This window comes from Mizuhopecten yessoensis, unplaced genomic scaffold (genome assembly GCF_002113885.1).
Source record: "Mizuhopecten yessoensis strain PY_sf001 unplaced genomic scaffold, ASM211388v2 scaffold716357, whole genome shotgun sequence".
Classification (NCBI taxonomy): domain Eukaryota; kingdom Metazoa; phylum Mollusca; class Bivalvia; order Pectinida; family Pectinidae; genus Mizuhopecten; species Mizuhopecten yessoensis.
Genome location: NW_018480076.1, coordinates 1,109,576 through 1,132,346, shown reverse-complemented (window position 1 = coordinate 1,132,346; position 22,771 = coordinate 1,109,576). Strand labels below are relative to the sequence as shown.

Here is a 22,771-nt window from a genome sequence, read left to right as displayed (position 1 = left end):
CTATGCGACAATGTATGAAATGGGTACAGTTTATATATTGTATGTAAAGAGGTTCATATTGTGGGCAGGGAGTACATATTGTATGTCAGGAGGTGCATATTGTATGTCAGATTGAAATACGGTCATAAACCTAAATTAACTGGCCACTTTCCCTCCACACTTCAAATGTGGAAGTTTTTCAAAGGGTTGATAAAAGAACAAGAACAAAAGCCAAATCTTTCTGTGAAATTTTATTACACAGGGATATACACATCAATGTAAAGTGTATTTGGTTGTGATTGCACCGTTCCATTTCATCGTTCTACAAAGATCCTTTATGAACACACCTATAAATGCAATGACAACAAGGACTCCATATAACATGCTGTACAACTAGATCCACATGAATCAGAAAAAAATACAATTCTTGAACAACACAATAAACATGATGTATTCACAACTTACAATTTTGTGATGAATATGAAAGCACAACATGTTATTTTGACACTATGATAGTATTAATGAAATGATTAAGTTTAATGTTTGGTATAGTATGTTTTTGAACAATGAATGAATCTAGAATTTCTCCAGAATAATAAGATACACTGGAAAAGTCATATAAAAAAAATGTAAGTAGGCTTAAAATCTATGTCAGCTTTTGAAGTTTTTCTACAAATTTGTTTTACCAACTAAATTTTAGCTGTAACTTTGATTACTGAACTTCTGGATTCAAACACACACCAAGGTATGTTTGAAAAGAACTTAAGTAATGGTTCTATGATCATTTCTTCATTAAAGAAAACTGTTTGTTCTATCACATGCAAACTAACATTCATTTAAATGACATTTTTAAACAAGCATTAAATTAATGTATATTTTACAAATGTACGCCCTAATATTCAATTTAAACAACAAATAGTTAAGTGAAAGAAAAATAAAGTGAGATTCCTAACTACAGATTTTTTTCCCATGAAATTATAACAATGTCTATTTCTTCTTTAACACCTTTAGATGTCTCATTCTCAAAATGAATTCATCAGAAAAATACTTATTTTTATGCAAATGAAATCCAGCATGCAAAGATTTGTGTAGTTTAAAGACAGGTCCCAAAATTGACCAAGTCTGATATTACACTAAAGTTCAAATGTAACATAATTTGTGATTTTATACATCTTTAATGATTCCCGAATCTTCAGCATCCTAGCGTTGTCTGCGACCGGGAGCAGGTGAGGAAACTCTTGATGAACTGCGTGAACTTGGGGCAGTCTCTTCTTCTGATTGGTCCTATTAGAGTAAATTTATTCTTTCATCAAGAACCTGAAAGATGATCATGCATAAAGAAGCTGTTAGACATGCAAAAGCAACTAGATCAAGAAAAGCTGTATATCAAACTTATCAGAAGATAGGAGGAATCCACTGCCAGTATTAAAGTAACCAAGTCAAGTAATCTAATTAAAATCAGATCTTATTTGCCTCTACATTTTTATGCACTTCCTTACACTTGCCAAGGATAATAAAACTCTATTTAGGTGTCCACACTTAGGTGACCTTTGATCCCCAAACTTGTCTCTGTGAATGTGGAAGAATAATTGCAATAGGCAATAAGATCTGATTTTTATTTGACAGCAAGAAAACATGCTTGTAGGATAAGTTTGAAATAAACAAATTATAAAACCTCTATAGCAAATATGACAGAAAAAAGATGTGCCGTGTGTAGACTACGATTGTACTAAAGGATCAATCATTGCACCATTATTATACATTTTTTATAATGCACAGTGATTACTTATATATATAATTAGTTGGAAGTTAGCAAGATTATAATTCTATATGTCTTAAAAGCTTTCCTAAGATTTAAAACGAACTCAATGAAAAAGATGGTTATAGACCAAGTTACAACAAGTTTGATACACTGTAAAAGAGGCAATGGTAGCACTACACAAATTTTCCCTAATATCGCCTTGAAAAATTGGAACAAAAACATGCATGATATAATGACACACTTTAAAATATGTATCACAACTGCATTGCAAATCAGAAATTTTTCGCACCACAAATACTCTTAAGATGTTCATTTTACAGTATAACTTGTATGATGAAGAAATATCATGCTTATATAGGGAAGCAGCAAGGATACAGACATGCAAAAGCAACTACAAGAAAAAGAGCTGCATACAGAATTTAACAGCCCAGGAATATCTATCCATTTCCAAAATTAGTAGCAACACAAACTTTTCCACATAGAATCATTGGTTTTGTTAAAAACTTGTTCGAGATGAGAAATGTTTTTCAATTCATAAATTTTATAGTAAACAGCTGTAATAATTTTGACACAGAAAAATGACAGGTACTCTCTAACAATTCATTTTGTTTTTTAAATGTCCTAGATTTAAATGATCACTATCAGTTAGAGACCATGGACATATTTTTTCAGGTGCTAACAACGCCTGACAAAACTTGGGCCTGATCTTAATCTTTAAAAAAAATATGGCGAAGGTATTAATGATGACTAGCTCACCTCATCCTCTGCATCGTCATCATCATCACTGATTACGGGCCGTGACTTTCCTCTAGATTTGCGTTGTTTCCTAGCACTACCTGACTTCTCCTGTAATCATACATAAACATCACAGCTCCATGTTCAGATTCCAAAACGGCTTAGACGTTATCAAGTTTCCAAACCAACATTACAGTTCAAACACTATCAACTTTACAAAAAACATCACATCTTGTGATATCGAGCGGGTAAATGTTATAAAGTTTACAAAACAAAATCACAACTTAAACATTGTCAAGTTTCAAAATTAACATCACAGCTTAAACTTCATCAAGTTTACAAAACGCCTGTACTGTTTAAACATCTATCATGATTTTAATATACATAAGTTTTTATCACATCACAAAGCATGAATACTTATCCTGTGACGATGTGAATTTAAACTCCTGTCAAAAGCCCAGCACAAGAAAGTAACAATTTTTCTAAAAAACAATCATGTCTTGCAAGAGAAACAAGATAACTTCTAACATTTTATGATTATGATTTAAATCCAATCTAATGCTTTATTCTCAAATATTTGTGGAAAATATCAACATACTCCAATACTCCACTCACAGATATCATCTATATGTCTTTGATACATTATTATCTGTCACACCATAAATGATACTCTATTTCAAACTCTCACACTTTTCATCAACAGCTTCAATAAATGACAGTAAGTTAGCCTAAATAAATACCACATACCTTCCTTGATTCCTTTAACTTCACTTTCTGAACTTTTACCACTTCTGTAACACAATCAAAATAACATTTTATAAACATAGTCAGCAGTGTTATTATCATTCTTCAATAGAAATATATCTATTTAATAATATTTGCTGTTACAATAAATTGGCCCTCATTACAGAGGGCTTGAAGTTTTAAATGTAGCGAACATTTCCTGATACATGTATAAAGTATAATTCAGCATAGTTGAATGAGGACCAATGCTCTTCCTGATATTGACTTTGCTAATGGCAAACTCAGTTGAAAACCTATCAGCATAATATTAGGTTGTTAAACACTAAAATAGGATAATACAATAGAAGGAGTTTGTTTATGTAACGTCCAGGTTTCTTAAATTAAATCCCAACATCTAAATTGAGAAAAATCTGTGTCATTTGTAAAATGAGACTGATAGGGTACCTTCGTCATCATCGTCTCCATTATCATCATCATCATCTGCCTCACTGCTGGCACTTTCATCAGAAGAAACATTAAATCCATCCTTTTCCAGTCTCTCTCTTGCATTGGTAAACACGGACTGGAGCACAATTGAATCCTCATAGATCTACAATTAAGAATAGATGACTTCTTCACACATGTAAAACTGCAAAATTCATTGGCCTGGAGCATCCTTGGGCAAATGGGACTTAAGTTTGTATAAACGGAAGGTGTGGCCCCTCTGTGTGCAGAGGTACAGGACCCAAAAGGGAATCTTGAATAGGTCAGTCAAAAGGACATAGCTCATTTTCACATAATGGCAGTTAAAGGTCTACTGCTAAAATTTGAAAAGTTATTTAAAAACAAGAAGGAAGTTATGATAACTGGCTTGGGCAAATGCGGATACTGACCAGTGATCCCTCAATGTTGTAGGACTGTGCATTTTCACACAGGGTAAGAACTTCAGATTCAAGGTCATCAATACTCCTGTATTTGTGGTCCCTGATACGTGCCTGCAAGTATTCATTCAATACAAGACTTAAAATGTGCAAATATGAGTTCACAAGTTAACTTATGGAATTTATATCTCACACAGATACTTGCAGGACATAGTATATATCACTTGTTCATTTACTGTTATTTAGTGTAGACATACAGTTAAAAAGAATGAAAAATCCTAGAGCAATTATGCTGGAAACTCTTTAGCAAGCATTGGAAAAAAATAATCAAGTACCTTTCCATTTTTTATATTTAAAATAATGAATACATAATTTTTATCTGAAGATTCATCAAACAGGTAACTGTAATAGCATTTGCACATTTGAAACTCAGTAAGTGCCTGTGTATAACTATCTTTAGCATGAATTCTTAATCTGGGCAATTATTAGTCCTACGTCAATTTTACTTCCCAATCTTTTAGCGACCTATTTATTTAGGTGTCAAGATCAAATCAACTCACCTTTATCTTTTTAAAGTCAACTGGTTTGATTATGATCTCGTAGTATTCTGGTAGTTCTTTTTTGGATGGCAGCTGAAAGAAGGCATCACTCAAGACTCTTCCATCACTATGGAGATCAAAATAGTAAGTGTAAGCAACTATATTCAGTGAAAACTTTGACTTGGTATAACCCACCTCATACGTTTATTTTCATTAACCTCAGTAAATAATACAAAATTCTATAGAAGCATAAGCTTGTTACCTCTTCCTGCATACTATATAATTGTCTATCCGGATCTATCACAGGTTTCTGAGAAAGATATTGTACATATAAATTACAAAATGGAATTACACCGAAGAAAGAAAATATAGTGAAACCAGTCTTAAAATGGCATCAAGAAGGAATTTAATTCATTAGTGGTATTGGAAAATATATCTGAAAAATGAACTTTTAAAACAGATGAAGATTTTTTTTACGTCTTAGAATCATGTCATTTGATATATAGGGTGACCTTAAAATCAGGATATTCTGTATCTTCAAATCTATCTTATATTATTCTAGATTTTTAATCCAACATACTTGTCTTTGTAATGAATGATGACATCAAGAAGTTTCTTCATCATCTTTGTGAGTTTGGGTGGGTTTGGGGGCAGCTTTTCAACTGGTGGTCGTCCTCTCTTTTTCTTCGGTTTCTTGTCATCATCGTCCTCCACCACCATCATCTTTCGTTTCTTAGTTTTCTTCTTCTCCTTCTCCGGGACTGGTGGAACTCTCTTCACCTGCTCCTCAACCTCCTCTAAGTTACCATCTTCTATAGCCTGTCACACAGCGATAAATTTAAATATAAATCAACCATGTTGAGAAATTACATAGACTGTGGATATTTTACACTTAAGTGTTCTTCCTCCACTTATTAGCAACAGTAGTTATTTATTCATAATTCACTTCTTTAACAGACATGTCTTACATTGTGAATATATGATTTTTTCATTTGATAACTGAATTCATGACTGATGCTAAACACAAATTTAGCGAAAAATTAACGCTATGTAATTTATACAGTATTTGAAGATAATACTAACTTTCGTGAAGTTTTTGTCACATTTTTATCATAAACAAGCCATTTGGATTTATATGCCTCTCCTAAGCCCTGCTTTCACCATCAATGCACATGTGAAGTTTGGTTGGTCTATGCACTTATTGTTTTAGAGAAACTGACTTAAACGCAAAAACTTAAATGTTGATTGAGATGCTGACAAAGTCAATGGACCATGAAAGGTAGGTCGCATTCAGCATTTGATGCATGGGTTGAGATGTTCTTCCTAAGATGCATCTATGGTCCAAGTTTGGTTGGGGTAGCTCTTATACTTTCAGTGAAACTAACTTAAACGCAAAAACTGAATGTTGACACCACCGTCGGAAAAGCAACAATGTAGTCTCGCTTCCGCTACTTCGTGGTGGCGAGACTAACATTGGAGAGAAATCACTTGGATTTAAAGCAAAACCATTTTTTGGGTTTGAAGTTAATATAACAATTCCATGCTATAGGAAACAAATAGGATGCTGTATATGCAAGACTTCGCAAAAGTGTGTAAACATCAGTAAATGTGCTTAGTTTTCATATTAATTGACATACCCATGTACGGAATTTATCATCTTAAGTAAAAAGAATTCCCCTCAATTTTTTAACTATCAATCTATCTTAAGGGTTTTTTCAAGATTAAAACTCCTCAGTAATGCAATCAGATAGCCGACAAACACAGTTTTATGACTGTGATTAGATCATGCTTGTAACTTCCATTATATTATAGCAAGAGACCACATGTATTCAACCTGATTGTAATGGTGTTTATACTTTGTATTATTCATATAAAAGAACACCAATATATTATAATAAAAGATATGCAAACCTTGAGCCATTGTTTCTCTGTGAGAGAGTCGGTGTAGTCCACTTCCTTCCTTTGTCTTTCTCCGCGCCCAAATATCTTGTCTTCTTCATCTTCAAAGGTCAGTCTCTCAACCTACAAAGACAAAATCCAGGATTGGTACATTTAAAATGAATTCTTATGCATCTAGGAAAATTACATTTTAGCAAAAGATACCATTTTAGCATTGCCTGCTGAAGAATTGATGATTATTTTCTGATCAATTTGCATTATTTAACAACATTGCTTTGTTCGGCTAGGGAAAATACATTATTTCAAGGATTTCTTACCTCAGCTTCATCCTTGACTATCCAGGCTGGCAGTTCATCCTGTTCCATGAGTCGGGGTTTTCTATTGGGATTTCTAGCTTCCTCTCGTCTTCTCTCTATATCCATTTTCTGACAACAGAGTGAGCAAGTTATTGTATTGAAATAATTCAAGCAGTCATAGTCACACAATGCTGCCATAATATTGTTCTTACTACACTAAAATATGTACTATTTTGTTCCTGTGGACTATTGTGATCTTAAATATCATCAACAATAAACTTTGTATAAATCATATTTTTCTTTTTTTGGATAAATCAGTGTACTTCAGTTGGTATAGGATTAGAAAGACCTCTCCACTAACGCTGGTATTACTACTATTTGTCTGTCATGGACAATACAAGTTGATGATATAAATTTGTTTGCCATCCGAAGGTTTACCTGATATTGATCAAATTCATCCTCAGTTCTCGCCAACATCTGATTGATTGTTTCATCATCAGGTACCTCATCTTCCTCCTGAAATCATCAAATAACGAAAGTGTCGATTTTCAGCTTAATGTTAGGTTTCTTATATATTGATAATCCCTTCATCTGTACTCAACCAGCAGTTTTAAAGATTAAGACCTTTTCCCCATTTAACTCGCTCGTCTGCCCTCAGGGAGTCACCCTTCATTAATAAAACATTGAATTCCTCTCCCCAAGATGATACATGCCAAACTGAGTGAAAACCCCTTGAGCAATTCTAAAATAGAAGTCTTTAAAAGGAAAGTTTCATGCCAGAAGCTGGACAGTAGCATTAACTCACTTGGCCCTATGAGCCAGATATGATAATTTTATCATCTAATTTTCTGTTTCAATTTTATTGTTAAACATTCCAGAAAATATGGAATATTTGATTTTTCTTCTGGAAATGGTGCTTATGAACTATTGATTTTTTTTCTCTGGTACTGAAAGTTTTGAAGAAAGTAAACCCAAGTTTGGACTATCACTTCCGATATATTAACTACCTTATTCATATTTTAATTTATTTTTCACACCCAAAGATATAATGGCATGTACAAAGTTTCATTTCTATTTAAGTGTAATCTAACTGAAAAGTTTGCTTACCTCAGCTTCATCATTCTCTTGCAAGAGCAGTGTTGTTAAAAATTGGCGTCTCTCTGTTCCTGTTGACTTGTTGTCAAACATACCAGCCTGGATGACCTTCTCGTCCACATTTAACTTATATCGTGCAGCAGCCAGGATCCTCTCCTCCACACTGTTCACGGTCATAAGACGCAGCACACGTACTTCATTCTGCTGACCGATTCTGTGAGCTCTGTCTTGAGCTTGCAAGTCCTACAAGGGAAAAAATCCAAAAAAATTACAACTGCACAAATTAAAATCATCATCAATGATCTCATGTTTGAAATATACTATATCTAATGTTAAAATGAAACCACAACTGTTTTCATAATATATCATGTGCTTTGTATTAAGAGCAACACAAACCTGATGAGGATTCCAGTCAGAGTCGTATATGATAACAGTATCAGCAGCCTGGAGGTTCAAGCCCAGCCCTCCAGCCCTTGTACTCAGTAAGAAAACAAAGTAGGGGGAGTCGGGACAATTGAACACACTTAGGAGCTGGCCTCTGTCGTCTGCCTTAGTCGTACCATCGAGACGAAGGTATCGGTAACCTACAACAAACAATCAGGACATTGGTATAAAATCAGGACTCCATACAAAACTAGCTGACTTTCCATTTGTTCTTTAATGTGACATCGTTAAAACTTCTGTCCCACTCATTATCATTTTATGGACCATGATACTATTGGTTGATAAGTGATAAAGGCCCATCAACACAATAAGTCATGTAGGGTCACATGGTAGTCTTAACAGTCCCAAATTTGATCAAGTAGATGGATTTTTATTTCTTTTTTATGTTGCCTATTAAAGCAGAGTCCACAGAAGAAAATACCCAGCTAAGACGCCTGGTCTCCTTTTTGGCGCCTGGACTCCATTTTGAACATTTTCTATAGTGTATCCAATAACAAACTTGATGTAGAATGTCAAGGATAAAGAATTGTAGCTTTTTCGAGATCTAAATCAACAATACAGATGAGATCCCACAATTTGAACAAAGCTAAAATTCATAATATGATTGATCACATGTGCAGAGATCTGTACCGCTGTCGTGCTCGGATATAGCGTTACATTTACATACACACCTTTGTAGACAAAGTAGTCCTCCATGATGCTCATGAGAGAGGTCATCTGACAGAAGAGCAGCACTCGATGGCCTGAAGCCTTCAGTTTTGGGAACATCCTGTCCAGCAGCTCAAACTTCCCGGCAGCTCGGTACAACTCTGCCCTGTGAAAGAAATGTTAAACATTGCAATAAAAACAAAAACGAAAGAGGATTGCAAATATATTGCATATTACAGAAGTTTTTATAAGGAATTCATATATTTGTCATGGGGCTCAATATATCTCTGAAGGTCCATAATATAAATATTTATATTTTTCATCATGTATTTGTATGAGCCTTAAGGAGGATGGGGGCATCCTTCTTAGGCTCATACAAATACACAGCAAAGAACAAGTCTGTGACCATGTCTATTTTGATTTTGAAGTAGAAGAATGCTCCCACGGACCACAGACTGATCAGCACAGCAAGAGGTACAGATTTTGTTCTCGTTAATGTCTCATTTTCTTAAGATACCAATTCAGAAGGAAATTTTAAGGAGTAAACTGTAAATGTTGGAAATTATAAGACATAAATTTGATAAAAAGTTTCCATTGTGTATGGGGGCCCATTATTGGCTCCAAAAAAAACAAAAAAACAAAAAACACTTGATCAGGAAAAACTGATTGCATACCCTTGCACAACATTGGTTGACAGGCCTAGTTGTTCTGCAAAAGCCTCCTCTAAATGTGGGAACATGAAGGGATGATTGCAGATCTTTCTCAACTGCATGATAGTATTCATCATTGTCTTTGCACCTCCTTTGCCCTGTGTTAATAATATGAAACATTTGTGGTTGAATTCTCTCTTGCTTTTTATCTTTACAAATTATTTCAATGATATTGTGTTAACTTTTGCTGTTTGCTGGTACATTTGAAATTTAGTCGGTTAAATAATTGTGGTTCAACTGCAAGCACGAAAGTAAATACATTTAGAAAGTTTATGCTATAAACTATATGGTGTATACCCACCTTTTTGTCCTTTTCTGACCCATCAGTCAACAAAATGCCTCTGGACGCCATGTGTCTGTATACAACACGTTGGAGTGCTGACATCTCACATTTGATCACATACTCAACCTGTAAAGATCCAACAGTTGCAATGTCAATTTAAACTAAAAGCAAAACATAAATTTGATACAAGAGAAGCAATGTTTTCTTCTAGGAAAACAATGCCCTTGTGTCATGTCTTTGTTCAGAAATGTGTCTGATTATTTTTATGCCAATTTAGAAAAAATTGGCAGAAATAACATTAAAAAGATATCGGGTAAAAATTAAACCCACAAAAAGAAATAACTTTTTGTTCAACTATCATACCTTGTCAGGTAGCTGAGATTCAACCTCTTTCTTCAGACGACGAAGCAAGAATGGACGCAGCACTTTGTGTAAACGTCGGATGATAAGGAGGGTTTCTTCCTGGTTTAACTCAACCTAGAATTACAAGCAAATGAACTACCAAAATATACAGGAATACCGCCATGTCACAATAGTGGAAATTGTCTGCAATAATAACAAAACCTCACGAGAGAAATAAGCCTTTTACCAGAACTTTTATAGTATCCAGAATATTTTAAGATTCAATTTTCTGAATGAGATGCAATACAGTTTTGTCATAAGATTTAAATTTCATTTTATACTAAATAAGGAAGATTGAAAGTGATAAATATATTCTGCAAAAGTCATAGAAAGGAAAGAAAAAATATGAATTACATATATATCATACTGTTGCGATATATAGTGCTGAGATAAAGATCCATTCTCACTTATACAAAACACAGGTAACCTGCAAGTTTAACACAGAAATGAGCTTTAGGATGTGTAATAACTGACATATAGATCTGTACAGTACCTTTTCTCCAGTCATAGCAAAAGGTGCATTAAACCATTGCTCAAATGTAGTGCAGGACTTGAAGATACTTGGCAACAGGAAGTTAAGCAGGGCCCACAACTCTGGAAGTTTGTTCTGTAGATAAATAGCAATACACTCAAATTACAATGGTGTATCATTTGGCTTTCACAAAATTCTTTTTAGTATTGAGCTTCAAACAACATCTCATGATGATCTTAATTTATAAAAGGACCAATAAAATTTGTATTTATTAACTAAACTTGCTTGTTTAACTTTCCTTGTGAAAAATCTAATCTTAATATTTTGTGTAAGACAGGGTGGTTGGACACCCAAGTTGATTTACCTGTAGAGGTGTGCCAGTCAATAAGAGACGGTGGGGAGCAATGTAGTGGGTGTTTAGCACCTGTGTCAGTTTACAATGGTGGTTCTTCATACGATGTCCTTCATCAATGATCATGTACTTCCATCGTATCTGTAACATTTGAAAGGTTAAACTGGTAGAGGATGTACAACACATTCCTGAAATTTAACTTTTTCTATAAAACATTGATATCTGACTTTTGAAATCAGTAACAGATCACATTTGAATTCTCATGAAATAATATATATGAAAGCACTTTGAATGTAATAATGATGAGCTATTATCACACAGGTCCCCGTCCCCCCCCCCCCCCCCCCCCCTCACGAAACCAAGCAAAACATAAACACTTCTAGTGCAATATTATTCTAATTTATACAATTATAGCAATTTTAAGATATTGAGATCCACTAGTGTGAGTTTTGCTGCCTATGTCAACTGTTTGTCTATTTACCTTTGCTAACACAGACTTGTCCTTGATGATGTATTCGTATGTGGTTAGCAGCACGTTGAACTTGCCCATCTTGAGTTGTGGTGATAGGGCTTTTCGAGTGAGTGGAGAACCTTTGTATGATACAGTGATGACAGAGGGAGCCCATTTTTCTATTTCCAAAAGCCAGTTGGACAGCGTTCTGAAACACAAACACAACACATGTTTTACTAATTTGATAATGTCCCCATTTCCTTCTAGAATATTGTCATTTCCTGTAAGTAAATGCTATTTGCAAAGAAGACATCAAAGGTGGTTTATTTACATGGATCAGAATCTCAGCTGATGTTTATGACAACATCTGTAATAGATCATTTTATGATACAACATTCACTGTGACGCAGTAGGACAAAGGATAACAGGAAATTTGGATGGAATTTCCTTCACAATTGATTTGCTCACAACCTTTTGTGGCAAGCCTAGCCTTAGCCTATACTGTGAATTTTTCGCAGCAGTTTTACTTTAGCCCCCCCCCCCCCCCCCCCCCCCTTCTGTAATGAGGACAAATTTATCATGGCAGGCAAATATTAGTACACAACCAACCATACATACCAGGTTGTCACAACATGTGAAGGGCAAAATTAACACTGTGTCACACCATGAAAACAGATTATACAGGCGAAGAGTGAAAATTTGAATTGAACGAAAGTTTCTTGGCATACAGTATTCAATATATGTATAATGCATTTTTACTCTCTCAGGTTTATGTTTTCTGTGAAGATAAAGCTATATACATACGAGAGTGGCACAATGATCAGGAATGGCCCATTAATCTTCTTGGACTCCATAAGATAGGTGATCAAGCCAATGGTTTGGATGGTCTTGCCCAGACCCATTTCATCGGCCAGGATACCATTCAAGTTGTTGTTATATAAAGACACCATCCACTCCAATCCTTTGACCTGTAACAACACCAGATACAGTTAGTTCTGCTACACAGTTATATTACAATACTAATCCACATCCTGACAAGGGAAGTAATAAATTACGTGACTAACACCACTAATTTCCAAACTTCCACAGTTAAAATATTTCTAGTATAATGCTGGATATTATTAATAATGTTTGTTAAACGTTTTTACAGTAACCAATCTGTATTTCTGGAAACTTTTTTTTCACATACTTTTGAAATGATAAAATGATGATTTTCATCACAAGGTGGAAACATTTCTAATTCTACATTGTATGGTATACTTTCAAAAAATTGTAGTTTGTTTTATATCATAATCATATAAAGATTTAAATTCAAAAATTTCAGATCAAAGAAATAGAAATACAGTAGATTTTCCATTTCTAACAGGATTTGTATGTGATGGTGTTTTTTTTTCCCAGTGGAAAACTACCGACATTTAAAATAAAATAAAAATGGTTATGTATATATATTAAAGAATTTTGCCAAGATTGGATCCTGGTTTGGTTACTACATAGTAACGACAGGATGTAAATCATACATTTTGTACCGGATTCAGTGATGTTGTTGCTCATCATTTCTATTTTCATTTCTTTCGTTATCACATACTACATAGGTAAAGCTTTGGTAAGATTTTTTTTACAGATCTGAGAGTAACCAACTTTCAAAATGAATATAAATGGGTGAGTGGGGGGGGGGGGGGGGGGAGACGTAAATTTTCTAAATTAAGATTGTGTCATGTTCACAAACCTGTAAATGTTTGAAGCCATGCCTGGTAATTTCTTAGGCCATTACTTACCTGGTAATTTTTCAGTGTTCCATTTATCATGATGCTGGCTTGTTCCATCACATCCTCATGGATCGAGTGAGCTACATTATAGTAATTCCTCATCTCCACCTGGTTATGGTATTCGTCGTCGTCCAGACGTTGTTCTGCCGTTCTGTCGAGAAAATAATTGACCTTGTGTCAGAACCAGTTATTAAATGTCATACAAAACTAACATTTAAGCTAGTGTTGTTATTAAAATGCAATTCTTTCAAACATCATTTTTTTATACAAAATTCACCTTTCAAGTAAGAATTGGTAAAATTTTATAAAACCAAGATCCATCTTTTCATGAGATCACAGAAACATAAAAACATAAAACAGTAAATTTTATTATCAAAGCAACATACTTGATAATTTCTGTTGCTTCGTGTTCAGCCAAGTCATCCACTGACTGTATCTGAGGTCTGTTGAGGGCTGGTCGAGGAGGTGGTAATATTTCTTCCGGCTGTTTATATAGAAGCACACATTTCCCATTACATTTTAATTATTTGTCATGTTTTTTTTAATACATCTACTACAAAATCATAAATAAAAAATAATACAACCTCATTTGTGATAAAATTTGGCTACAAGCAAGATCTTATTTAAAGGATTGATATTTACAACTACCTGTATGTAAATTAAAACAATATTCTTTAATTACTGATTGGCATTATTTGATGCAAGTTTAAGAGTGTGTACCTCTTCTTCGTCCTCTTCATCATCATCTTCTTCCCCATCTTCTCTTGGGGCTACCTCATATCTAAATTATGTAAAAAACAACATTAAAGCAATACATTTTATGAAAAAACTGTTAAAAATCATAGCATTACAGATGATACCAGGCCAATATCCTTGCAATTGATAGTGACCAGCAGTGTTAATTGTATAGAATTACTGTAAAAAAGTCTAGTGGTAGTAATGGTAATCTTAGACTGAGAAGTCAATTTGCAGATGTTGAAAGTTATGAAAGTTATGAAGATTTGTTTAACAGTTTCATGAAAATCAAGTAAGAAATTATTTAAGTAAAGTGATGACAGCTTGAAATCTTCAGTAATAGTGATTTTGTTGCTGACCCAGGTAGGTCAAAACACAAACTTGTATATAAAGGATGTTTTGTTTCACAACAATCAGATATGAAAGGAAGTCTGTTTGGCAATGACACCAGAATTCTATTTATTACCTGGTTTTTGACCCTAGAAATTGAAACAAACTTCACAAGAGATAATGTTTTTATGAACACGTGCATGAACTTTTATGACTATCAGATAAGAACGAAATCTGAGGTGAGAAGAGATGGTGTCGGAACATGTTTGATCTTACCCGGGATGCATCTCTAACCAGGATTCAAGCTGACTGGACATTGGAGCATCTTCCCCACTCAGAACTTTACCAGTATTGGTTTCTATCACAGATATTCTTGGTTCACTCATGTTAGAACTCTCATCAGCATTCTGTAAACCAACAATATTCATCTAAAACCAAAGAGCCATCAACACAAACTGCTTTTAACACTTGTATCTTGTTTATAATATACTTCGCCATTTTGTAAAATGAATAATTGAATGTATAGATTGATCACATCCAGTTTTTAGAGAATAAGTCACAGATTATTTTCTTCTTGATGTACATCAAAATTGCTTGTCTTGGTCATAACTTCATTGTATGATGGAACAAGTGGTATTTGGTAAATGATAGTGATACTAAACAAAAAATTGAAGTGTGTACAAAAAAAAATAACAACTTTTAAACACATATATGACAAATATTGATTACATACATCAGGATTATCACTTGTTTCCTTCTTCTTTTTCTTCTTCCTTGCTTGTTTCTTTTTTCTTATATCCTCTTTATGATCCGATAACAAAGACATGAGGTTTGTGATGTATTCGTCAGTCTGGTGAAGGAGGTAGGCAAGACGCTTGTCTTTCTTTTGATCAATGAGTTTCCTGTAACCTTCTTCATCTTCAGCCTAAACGATAAATAAAATCAACTCTTGAGTTCATTACAATTATTCACACATCTCATAATCAAAGACATCAATTTTATAAGGAGTTCAATTTTCATCCCATTTTATCTTTATCTTTAAAGAAAATGGCAAATTCAGTATTGTTATAAATGAATATCACCATATGTCTCATATTCTTTCATTCATACACAAAGGGTGAATAATTTACGTTTACAATGGAATATAATGCTAATACACACTGATACATCAGCACACTTACCATGAGTCTCCTCATTCGCTCTTTCTCGAGTCGCTCTTGTTCCTTCTTCTGTTCCCTTTCTGTATTAGCATGGTGCACCATCACTGCTTTGTTCAGTTTGCTTATCTTGGCAGTCACATTGCGGTGGAATTCTTTAAAGTCTTTGGCATGCTGTAGCACAGCATTTAGATATTCCTACAAACGTAAAAATAGTGAAAATGAAAAAAAATGTTCAAGAAAATATTCATTATAACAAATATGTTTTTAAATTAATGCCTAAGGTGTGATAACAGCATGTAGTAATGGCTCACTTACATGTAACTCTGTCACCATTGGCCAAATAATATACCATCAGCTCAGAGATAATGTCTTAAAAGCATCATCCAATCAGAATTAAGATAGTAGTAAATATGTATTCAAATATGCATCGATTCCACTCATCCTCAAATTTTCAAATAATACATAAACCGACTAATTTAGATATGACATACAGGAGATATTGTACACAAAAGAGAATGAACTGAAAAAAATTATTCCAATATTTTTGCTTAAACAGCCATGGGATAAAATCTTTCAATTAATAATTGGTTAAAATATCAGGTTTTTCAGGAGTATAATCTTGTCGAAGTCCAGAACTAACCTGATGTTTCTGCCTGCGTCGTTTTTCATGCTCCAGTTTCTGCTGCTTCTCCAGCTTTTCTGTAACCCGTGCCTCCCTCAGTGACTGCCTCTTGCTCCTCTTATAGGCTTTTGTGTTCAGTGCTGTCTCCAACGTTGTGTCTTTTCTCATATAGGCTACAACCTCTGACCTCAACTACATTTAAAGAAAAAAGAAATTGTGCTTCAATTTTAACACACAAAATTTAACGGCACAAACATTTCAAACCTAACAGAGAAGTAACACTTGACTAAGTGAATTTCAATTAAAAAATAGACAGTGCGAATCTGTAACAATATAAAACTATCGGGAGTAGAAATATTTTCAAATAAATCAAGATTAAATTTTAAAGGTATGTCAACAAGTTAACCTGTATTGCTGTATTTTTACCTGTCGTTGGAAATTGAGTAATCTCAGAGCTCTAAACTCAATCATGGCTTTGATTTTCATATCTTCCTCCATTATTCCTGGTAGATATTCAAGCTCTTTTATTCTTGATGATATTCTGGATGAAATTCTGAAATACATAAAAATTAAATAGAAATAAGTCAATTATTCCATGACATTATGTCTCATTTTGATAGAAAATATTTATTTATAAAGTTATTTATGTTGGTCATGTGCAAAATTATTTCAATGCTCGGCTAGACTGCATTGAAACCTGCCTTAAAAACCACCTATCTACACAAACAACATGTCAATAACAACCTCCTTAAGAATACTTAAAAGGTTGTTTTCTATAAAATCTGTCTATCAACACCAGTTTACTACTTTTATTAAGATATGTTTCATTGTACATTGGTCATCTTGATATGGATCTTTTTTGTATAGTGCATATCTTTGATATATGATTAGGTTCTACCATCCGTCACAAAGAAAATCTTGCCTGTTTTCTCTTTCATTGAGAATCTCCAAAGGGTCCAGCCCCTGGGGTTTTGCAACAGGCGCAATCCGACTCTGCTTCTGCTGCATGGAAAGCATCGACTGGACAGCTGAAGGTGGTGTTTGCTGAGACTGAGGGCGGGGCTGTGAGGCTGGCTGGGCAGGCTGACCAGGTTGTCCCTGGGGTGGCCCACCTTGGTAATGCATATTCTGTGGAGGCATGTGAGGCTGTGGAGGTTGCTGAGGCATTCTTTGTTGTTGGTTAGAATCTGTAAGAGGCAAATATTGTAAATAATATCCTGCTTGAATTAAATTATTTCATATATTTTTTCTGATCGTATAAAATTTCTTTTTCACATTTACATCTCTTCTGTCCAATCTTACCAGTCATTGGTCTTGATCCGCTCCCGAACTGACGTTTTCCATCAATAGCCATTCGTACATTATCTGGAATGCTCTGGTTTCGTGCAAGCAGTTTGTAGGCCATGATCTGTCCCCTGAGTTGAGTAAGCTGGGGGGTTGAGAAGTTGTATCGGGATGGACCACTGCTCTGGTTTGGTGGCATGTTCTGCTGGCCTGGTTAATAAACAATTTATTAATAAGTTTGACATGCCTAATCTGTATACTAAGTTACTAACAGTCCTGGTTTATAATTATAGGATTTACAGCGATAAATATTGTTTTGCTTACAACAAATCAATTTACAATGGTCAATTCAATTAATCAATTACAGGTAAGTTCAGCATGAACAACTTCATATTTAAGTCATACCTTGCTGATTTTGGTCTTGGTCCATCCTGGGATTAGGTGGACCCTGTGATGAATGGCCGTTACCATGACTCATTGCCCTCATGTCCTCCATTGGCATAGAATGACCCATTGGTCCTCCAGAACTACCATGGTTTCCCATCCCAGTACTATTTCCTGGTATTGGTCCATTCATATCTGGTGCACCCATACCAGGAGATCCCCCAGTGCTACTGGGCATCCCTTGTCCTCCCTGGTTTGCCATGTTGTATCCACCCATATTAGGCCCACCAGACATGTGTAGACCGGATGGCTGACTGACATTTGGTCCTGCACTGCTGGAGCTATTTGGCATGTTTTGAGGTAAATTCATGTTTGGTGGACCACTTGGAGGTGCTGTCATATTTGGTCCTCCCAGCGCAGGGTTAGGCATACTAGAACCAGACATTCCCATAGACCCATTGGGCATACCTTGGTTTGGTCCCATGCTTCCCATCCTATGTGGCTGGCCTCCGCCCATATTCTGACCCCCTGGGCCTGGCATACCTTGCTGACCAGAGTGCATGCCTTGTGGACCGCCAGGCATCATGCCTGGGCCACCAGACATTCCTGGTGGCCCACCAGGCATGCTGTGAGAGGAGCCTGGCATTCCTTGATGACCTCCCATGCCTGGTGAAGGGGAGGTAGCCATCCTCTGACCCTGGTTTTGTGATCGAGGGCCCTGCATACCATGGTGTTGTGGCCCGCCTGGCATTCCCTGGGGCATACTACTAGGCATTCCTGGTGGGTGCATCCCAGATCTGGCCCTGTCAGCCATCGCCATCAGCGTTGCATATCTTGGATCTTCTTGCATCCCTTTTTCTTCCATCTGATTCATTGCCTGAAGAGTTCAATACAATGAAATTTATTGCATGCCAAACTATAGGGGAAATATTGCCAGTGTTGTCTGGATTAAATATTGTTTTAATTTGAAATAATGGCAAGATATGGATATTCTTTCAAAAAGGCCAAACTGCAAGTGAATTGATAAATTCATTAAGTCACAATGTTCATTATCCGACTCATATTTTTGGGTTCATTCATAATTGAGAAACAAATAAAGACTAAGTAGTAACCTTCTGAATCATTTGCATGTTGTCCTGGACCTGGTTCTGCTGTGGGTAACCTGGTACAGGTGGTGGGGGGCCAGGCATCATCTTGTCTTCCCCTGTAGCCATCATGCCACAGAGGATGAAAGCTTCCTGGCCTAATATGAAATACAAAAATAAAGTTTAGAAAGCATTTTCTTTCTACAGAGAAGAGTATCTATATACATACTGTGGACAACTAAATGTTTGCTTTGGACCACTTATGGAGCTGATTTTTGCAAAAGCTAGTTTCTGCAGTATTTATTTCATATTCTGTCAATGTCTGTGCAAATTTTGAAATGTTTATATAGAAATTTTGAAATGTTTATATAGAAAGCATGAAATTAAATATAAATCCCCATTTTCACACCGCAAAAATGTCCACATGAAATTTGTGTCACTCTTTTTCCCAGTACATTTAAAACCAATATTCTTTCTTCCTGTCAGTCAGATAATATGTTTAGATTTACTTACACATGTCTCAATAAACATGTAAGTATATTTCATTTGTTGGTTTCAGTAATAGAAAGTTTATTAGAAATGATGAGTTTGAAATTTTTTCTAATCACATTTTCTTTTTTTTTTACATAAAATCTACCAGTCATTAGATGGAATTTAACACCCCTGCATATGTGCAAGATTCATTATACTTTTTTATTCTGTCAGTAGTAACTGTTCAACACACTTTATTAAATAAAATAATGGCACAGCAATGTAAGGAGTATATTTCTATAATATTTAATGCTAAATCAAGGTCCAGGTTATGGCCATGTTTACTGAAACTTACTCATGGTTTAAAGTACATTTCCACATTAATTATTCAGAGATGTCATTTAACTATAGTATTTTATGAATATTTATTGACACATAACAAGAGTTATTAAACTTATTATACCAGTTATATAATCTTTCATTCTTCCTTTCATTAATTCAAATCTTTGAATTGTAAACAAGAGGTTTAAACTAGTGATTTAGCAATTTTACAAAGAAAATTTTGATGTTTACAATTCATCTGAAATGTTGTTTGCTATAATGAACCAGACTATTACATATCATAATTTTCTCAGATTGTTTTTTTTACATTTCTGCAACTGACATGAAATTTTTTCTAACATTTTCCACACTGCTTGTACAAGATTTTTGAAAAGATCAAGCAAATTTTCCATTAAATGACCGGTTCCTCCATGCTTGCGTGAACCATTGAGGTTGTGCTAGTAAATATAATCCTATCACCTGTTAGATAGAAGTATTCTTGGAGTTGTTACAGTTTCATTTGACAAAAACATAAAATTTCATTGATTATGTCATCATTTAATCCAAAACAGAATTTGCTAAATGCAATTTGATGATTAGTGAAACAAAGTCAACTGAAAATGTATTAGTTTATATTAAACGTATCACTAGCTATGGATTGACACTCCCTAAATATTTGACATAATCAAACCAGACGATAGAGATGAATTTTTAGTTTTGTAACTTGCAAGGATAATTTAAATACCAATTCTTCAATCTAAGAATACTCTGCATCAACTATGGCTAAATAACACCTATGGATACTGATATTTTCTGCATACTAGAATGTATAATAAAAGGACTGAATTGTGTTAAACATGAAGTCACAATATTTTAATGGTTACTTAAACTTACTTTGTACATGGCAATAATGTGGACACAGTGATTGTTTATAAAACCTTAGTAATGAGAAGGAAACTGTTGACAGTATCTGATAACAACTTATGATAAAATAGAAAAAAATCACAAAGGAAAAATATGCATATATATTAAAAGTATTAATTCAATTATAATTACCCTTGAATAGACTTGTATATTTATACACTTAATAAAGTATAAACTAAAGGTTTGTCCTAGTTAACTTTTTTAGCTTCACGATGATATGAAAAAGCAACGCGGCCGTGAATCTACTTTTACTTTGCCTATAAAATACATAATTAACGTAAACAAAGTACACCACTGATTCCATATCCTGCTGATACGGTACACCGGTAACACAACGCGACACCCGTACGGGATAAGACGTAATTCGCGTTTTTTCAAAATTCACACGGTACTTTGACTATTTAACACGTAAAAATACCTGAAATATGATGATTATTATTAATGAAAATATCAGTTTTAAGATAAACGAGCGACAGTAAAAGATCGAAGGAGTGTACAGCGACACTACCAGTACGAGGCCATGTTTGATCCTGGCAATGAGCAGAGACATTTTAAACGTTCATATTCACAATTTACACATAATCCGTCGTATCATATGATCCCTTACTCAACTATTATAATTCTTTAACTCATACTTTCTGAAAAATACACAAACACTTTCAGACGATTATGAACACAACGGACTCGACGTATGGAAGGATCGACCAGAACAGTGTCGGCCGACGATCAACAAAGACACAACACCAGCACCAATAAATCCCATTTTTCCGCCTTTATAGGCCACTTTGAATAAAGAAATGCTCCTGTCACAGTACCTCAAGCTGCAATACACAACTTAACACTCTGTTTACGCAGAGCGACCACGCTGCTTACCGGCTTTAGGGACTTTTCGTTCCTACAGTGGCACAGTGTAGATCAAAGAGTCGATCGGTAATATTCTTTATCGTCACACCGCGCACTGAGTGCGGCGCAGCCCACGCGACCTTGGCGTTTACGAAGAATAGCTATAGTCTATTTCAAGATTACGTCAGCGAGGTCAGGACCGTGACACGATCGTCGGACCTGAGCGGTCATTTACATGTCATGTTGTATTTGTGAACAAATGATACATCACCTAATAGATTTTTCAATGATGAGCAACAAAAACGATTCGAATAAATGAAGGATAAGTGTTTAACACGATCAACCCATGTGTAGGATGCCGTGTGACTGTGCTAATGACCCAAATAGCACGTTGCATCTTTGGCAGCCGTCTGCATTTTTTCATGACTGTCTCGAATGAAAATTTACGTTTGGTTGTTGCATATGTATATTTCCGTAGCAATTTCCTATTAGAACACATTTATTGCATCAATGACATACATTTTATTGGAAAGAGCGCAATATACTTTTCTCTGTAATTTTTTGTATGGTTAGCTTGAGTGTTAAACAGGAGTTTCGGCATAAGAACGAAGGTATCAGGCTAGGACTTACGGTAGAAATTGCATGAACGAAAATTTCCTTTATTCGCCTTATGAAGTCACTGTATGCAGAACAATTTCGATGAAAAAATAATCATTCTTATTTGTTTAATTGCAATAAAACGAGTACGTCCCAAAGTGCGGAACTCGGCAAGTCCAGTACTAGTTGTAACATCTTCGAATGGCTTGTAGTCGAGAGTGTAGAACGTTTCTTCTTTTTTTCTTTGAACGAACATACGACAAAAACATGAGTATAATTACAGGGACAAAAACATTACAACATGAATTAAAAAAAACCCATACATGTACTATACTGTAAACACAGAAAAAGAGTTTATCATTTGGAAAGCATTTTGCACATAATAGGCGCATTGTACACGGTAAGCACACCAGCAAATGGTAATATAAACACAATAGCTCTGTTTGTTTGTTTGTTTGATTTTGTTTAACGTCCTATTAACAGCTAAGNCTGCCGAAGACACCCAGCAGGACGCCCCACCCGGTCACATTATACTGACAACGGGCGAACCAGTCGTCCCACTCCTAATTTGCTGAGCG

At 35.0% G+C, this 22,771-nt stretch overlaps 1 protein-coding gene across 2 annotated transcripts; it reads right to left on the bottom strand.

Annotated features, from left to right (window-relative positions):
- Nucleotides 1-213: 213 nt before the first annotated feature.
- LOC110443655 (probable global transcription activator SNF2L2) lies at nucleotides 214-21,725 on the bottom strand. 2 transcript variants are annotated; one of them, XM_021488008.1, is made up of 33 exons: nucleotides 21,627-21,725; nucleotides 19,065-19,195; nucleotides 17,974-18,829; nucleotides 17,587-17,778; nucleotides 17,207-17,471; nucleotides 16,711-16,837; nucleotides 16,303-16,476; nucleotides 15,684-15,857; nucleotides 15,236-15,427; nucleotides 14,779-14,909; nucleotides 14,158-14,218; nucleotides 13,824-13,921; nucleotides 13,447-13,588; nucleotides 12,476-12,639; nucleotides 11,702-11,879; nucleotides 11,233-11,361; nucleotides 10,890-11,003; nucleotides 10,358-10,471; nucleotides 10,013-10,120; nucleotides 9,676-9,809; nucleotides 9,025-9,167; nucleotides 8,306-8,493; nucleotides 7,922-8,152; nucleotides 7,253-7,330; nucleotides 6,836-6,943; nucleotides 6,531-6,641; nucleotides 5,200-5,438; nucleotides 4,641-4,746; nucleotides 4,093-4,194; nucleotides 3,665-3,809; nucleotides 3,224-3,267; nucleotides 2,498-2,587; nucleotides 214-1,296 (listed from the first exon to the last, which is right to left on the bottom strand). In XM_021488008.1, exons 2-33 carry the CDS (start codon nucleotides 19,167-19,169, stop codon nucleotides 1,267-1,269), a joined length of 5,073 nt encoding a protein of 1,690 aa, XP_021343683.1. In that variant the 5' UTR covers nucleotides 19,170-19,195; nucleotides 21,627-21,725; the 3' UTR covers nucleotides 214-1,266. The 2 variants fall into 2 exon arrangements, with proteins under 2 accessions (XP_021343683.1, XP_021343682.1); XM_021488007.1 differs by having other exon boundaries at nucleotides 214-1,263.
- Nucleotides 21,726-22,771: the final 1,046 nt, after the last annotated feature.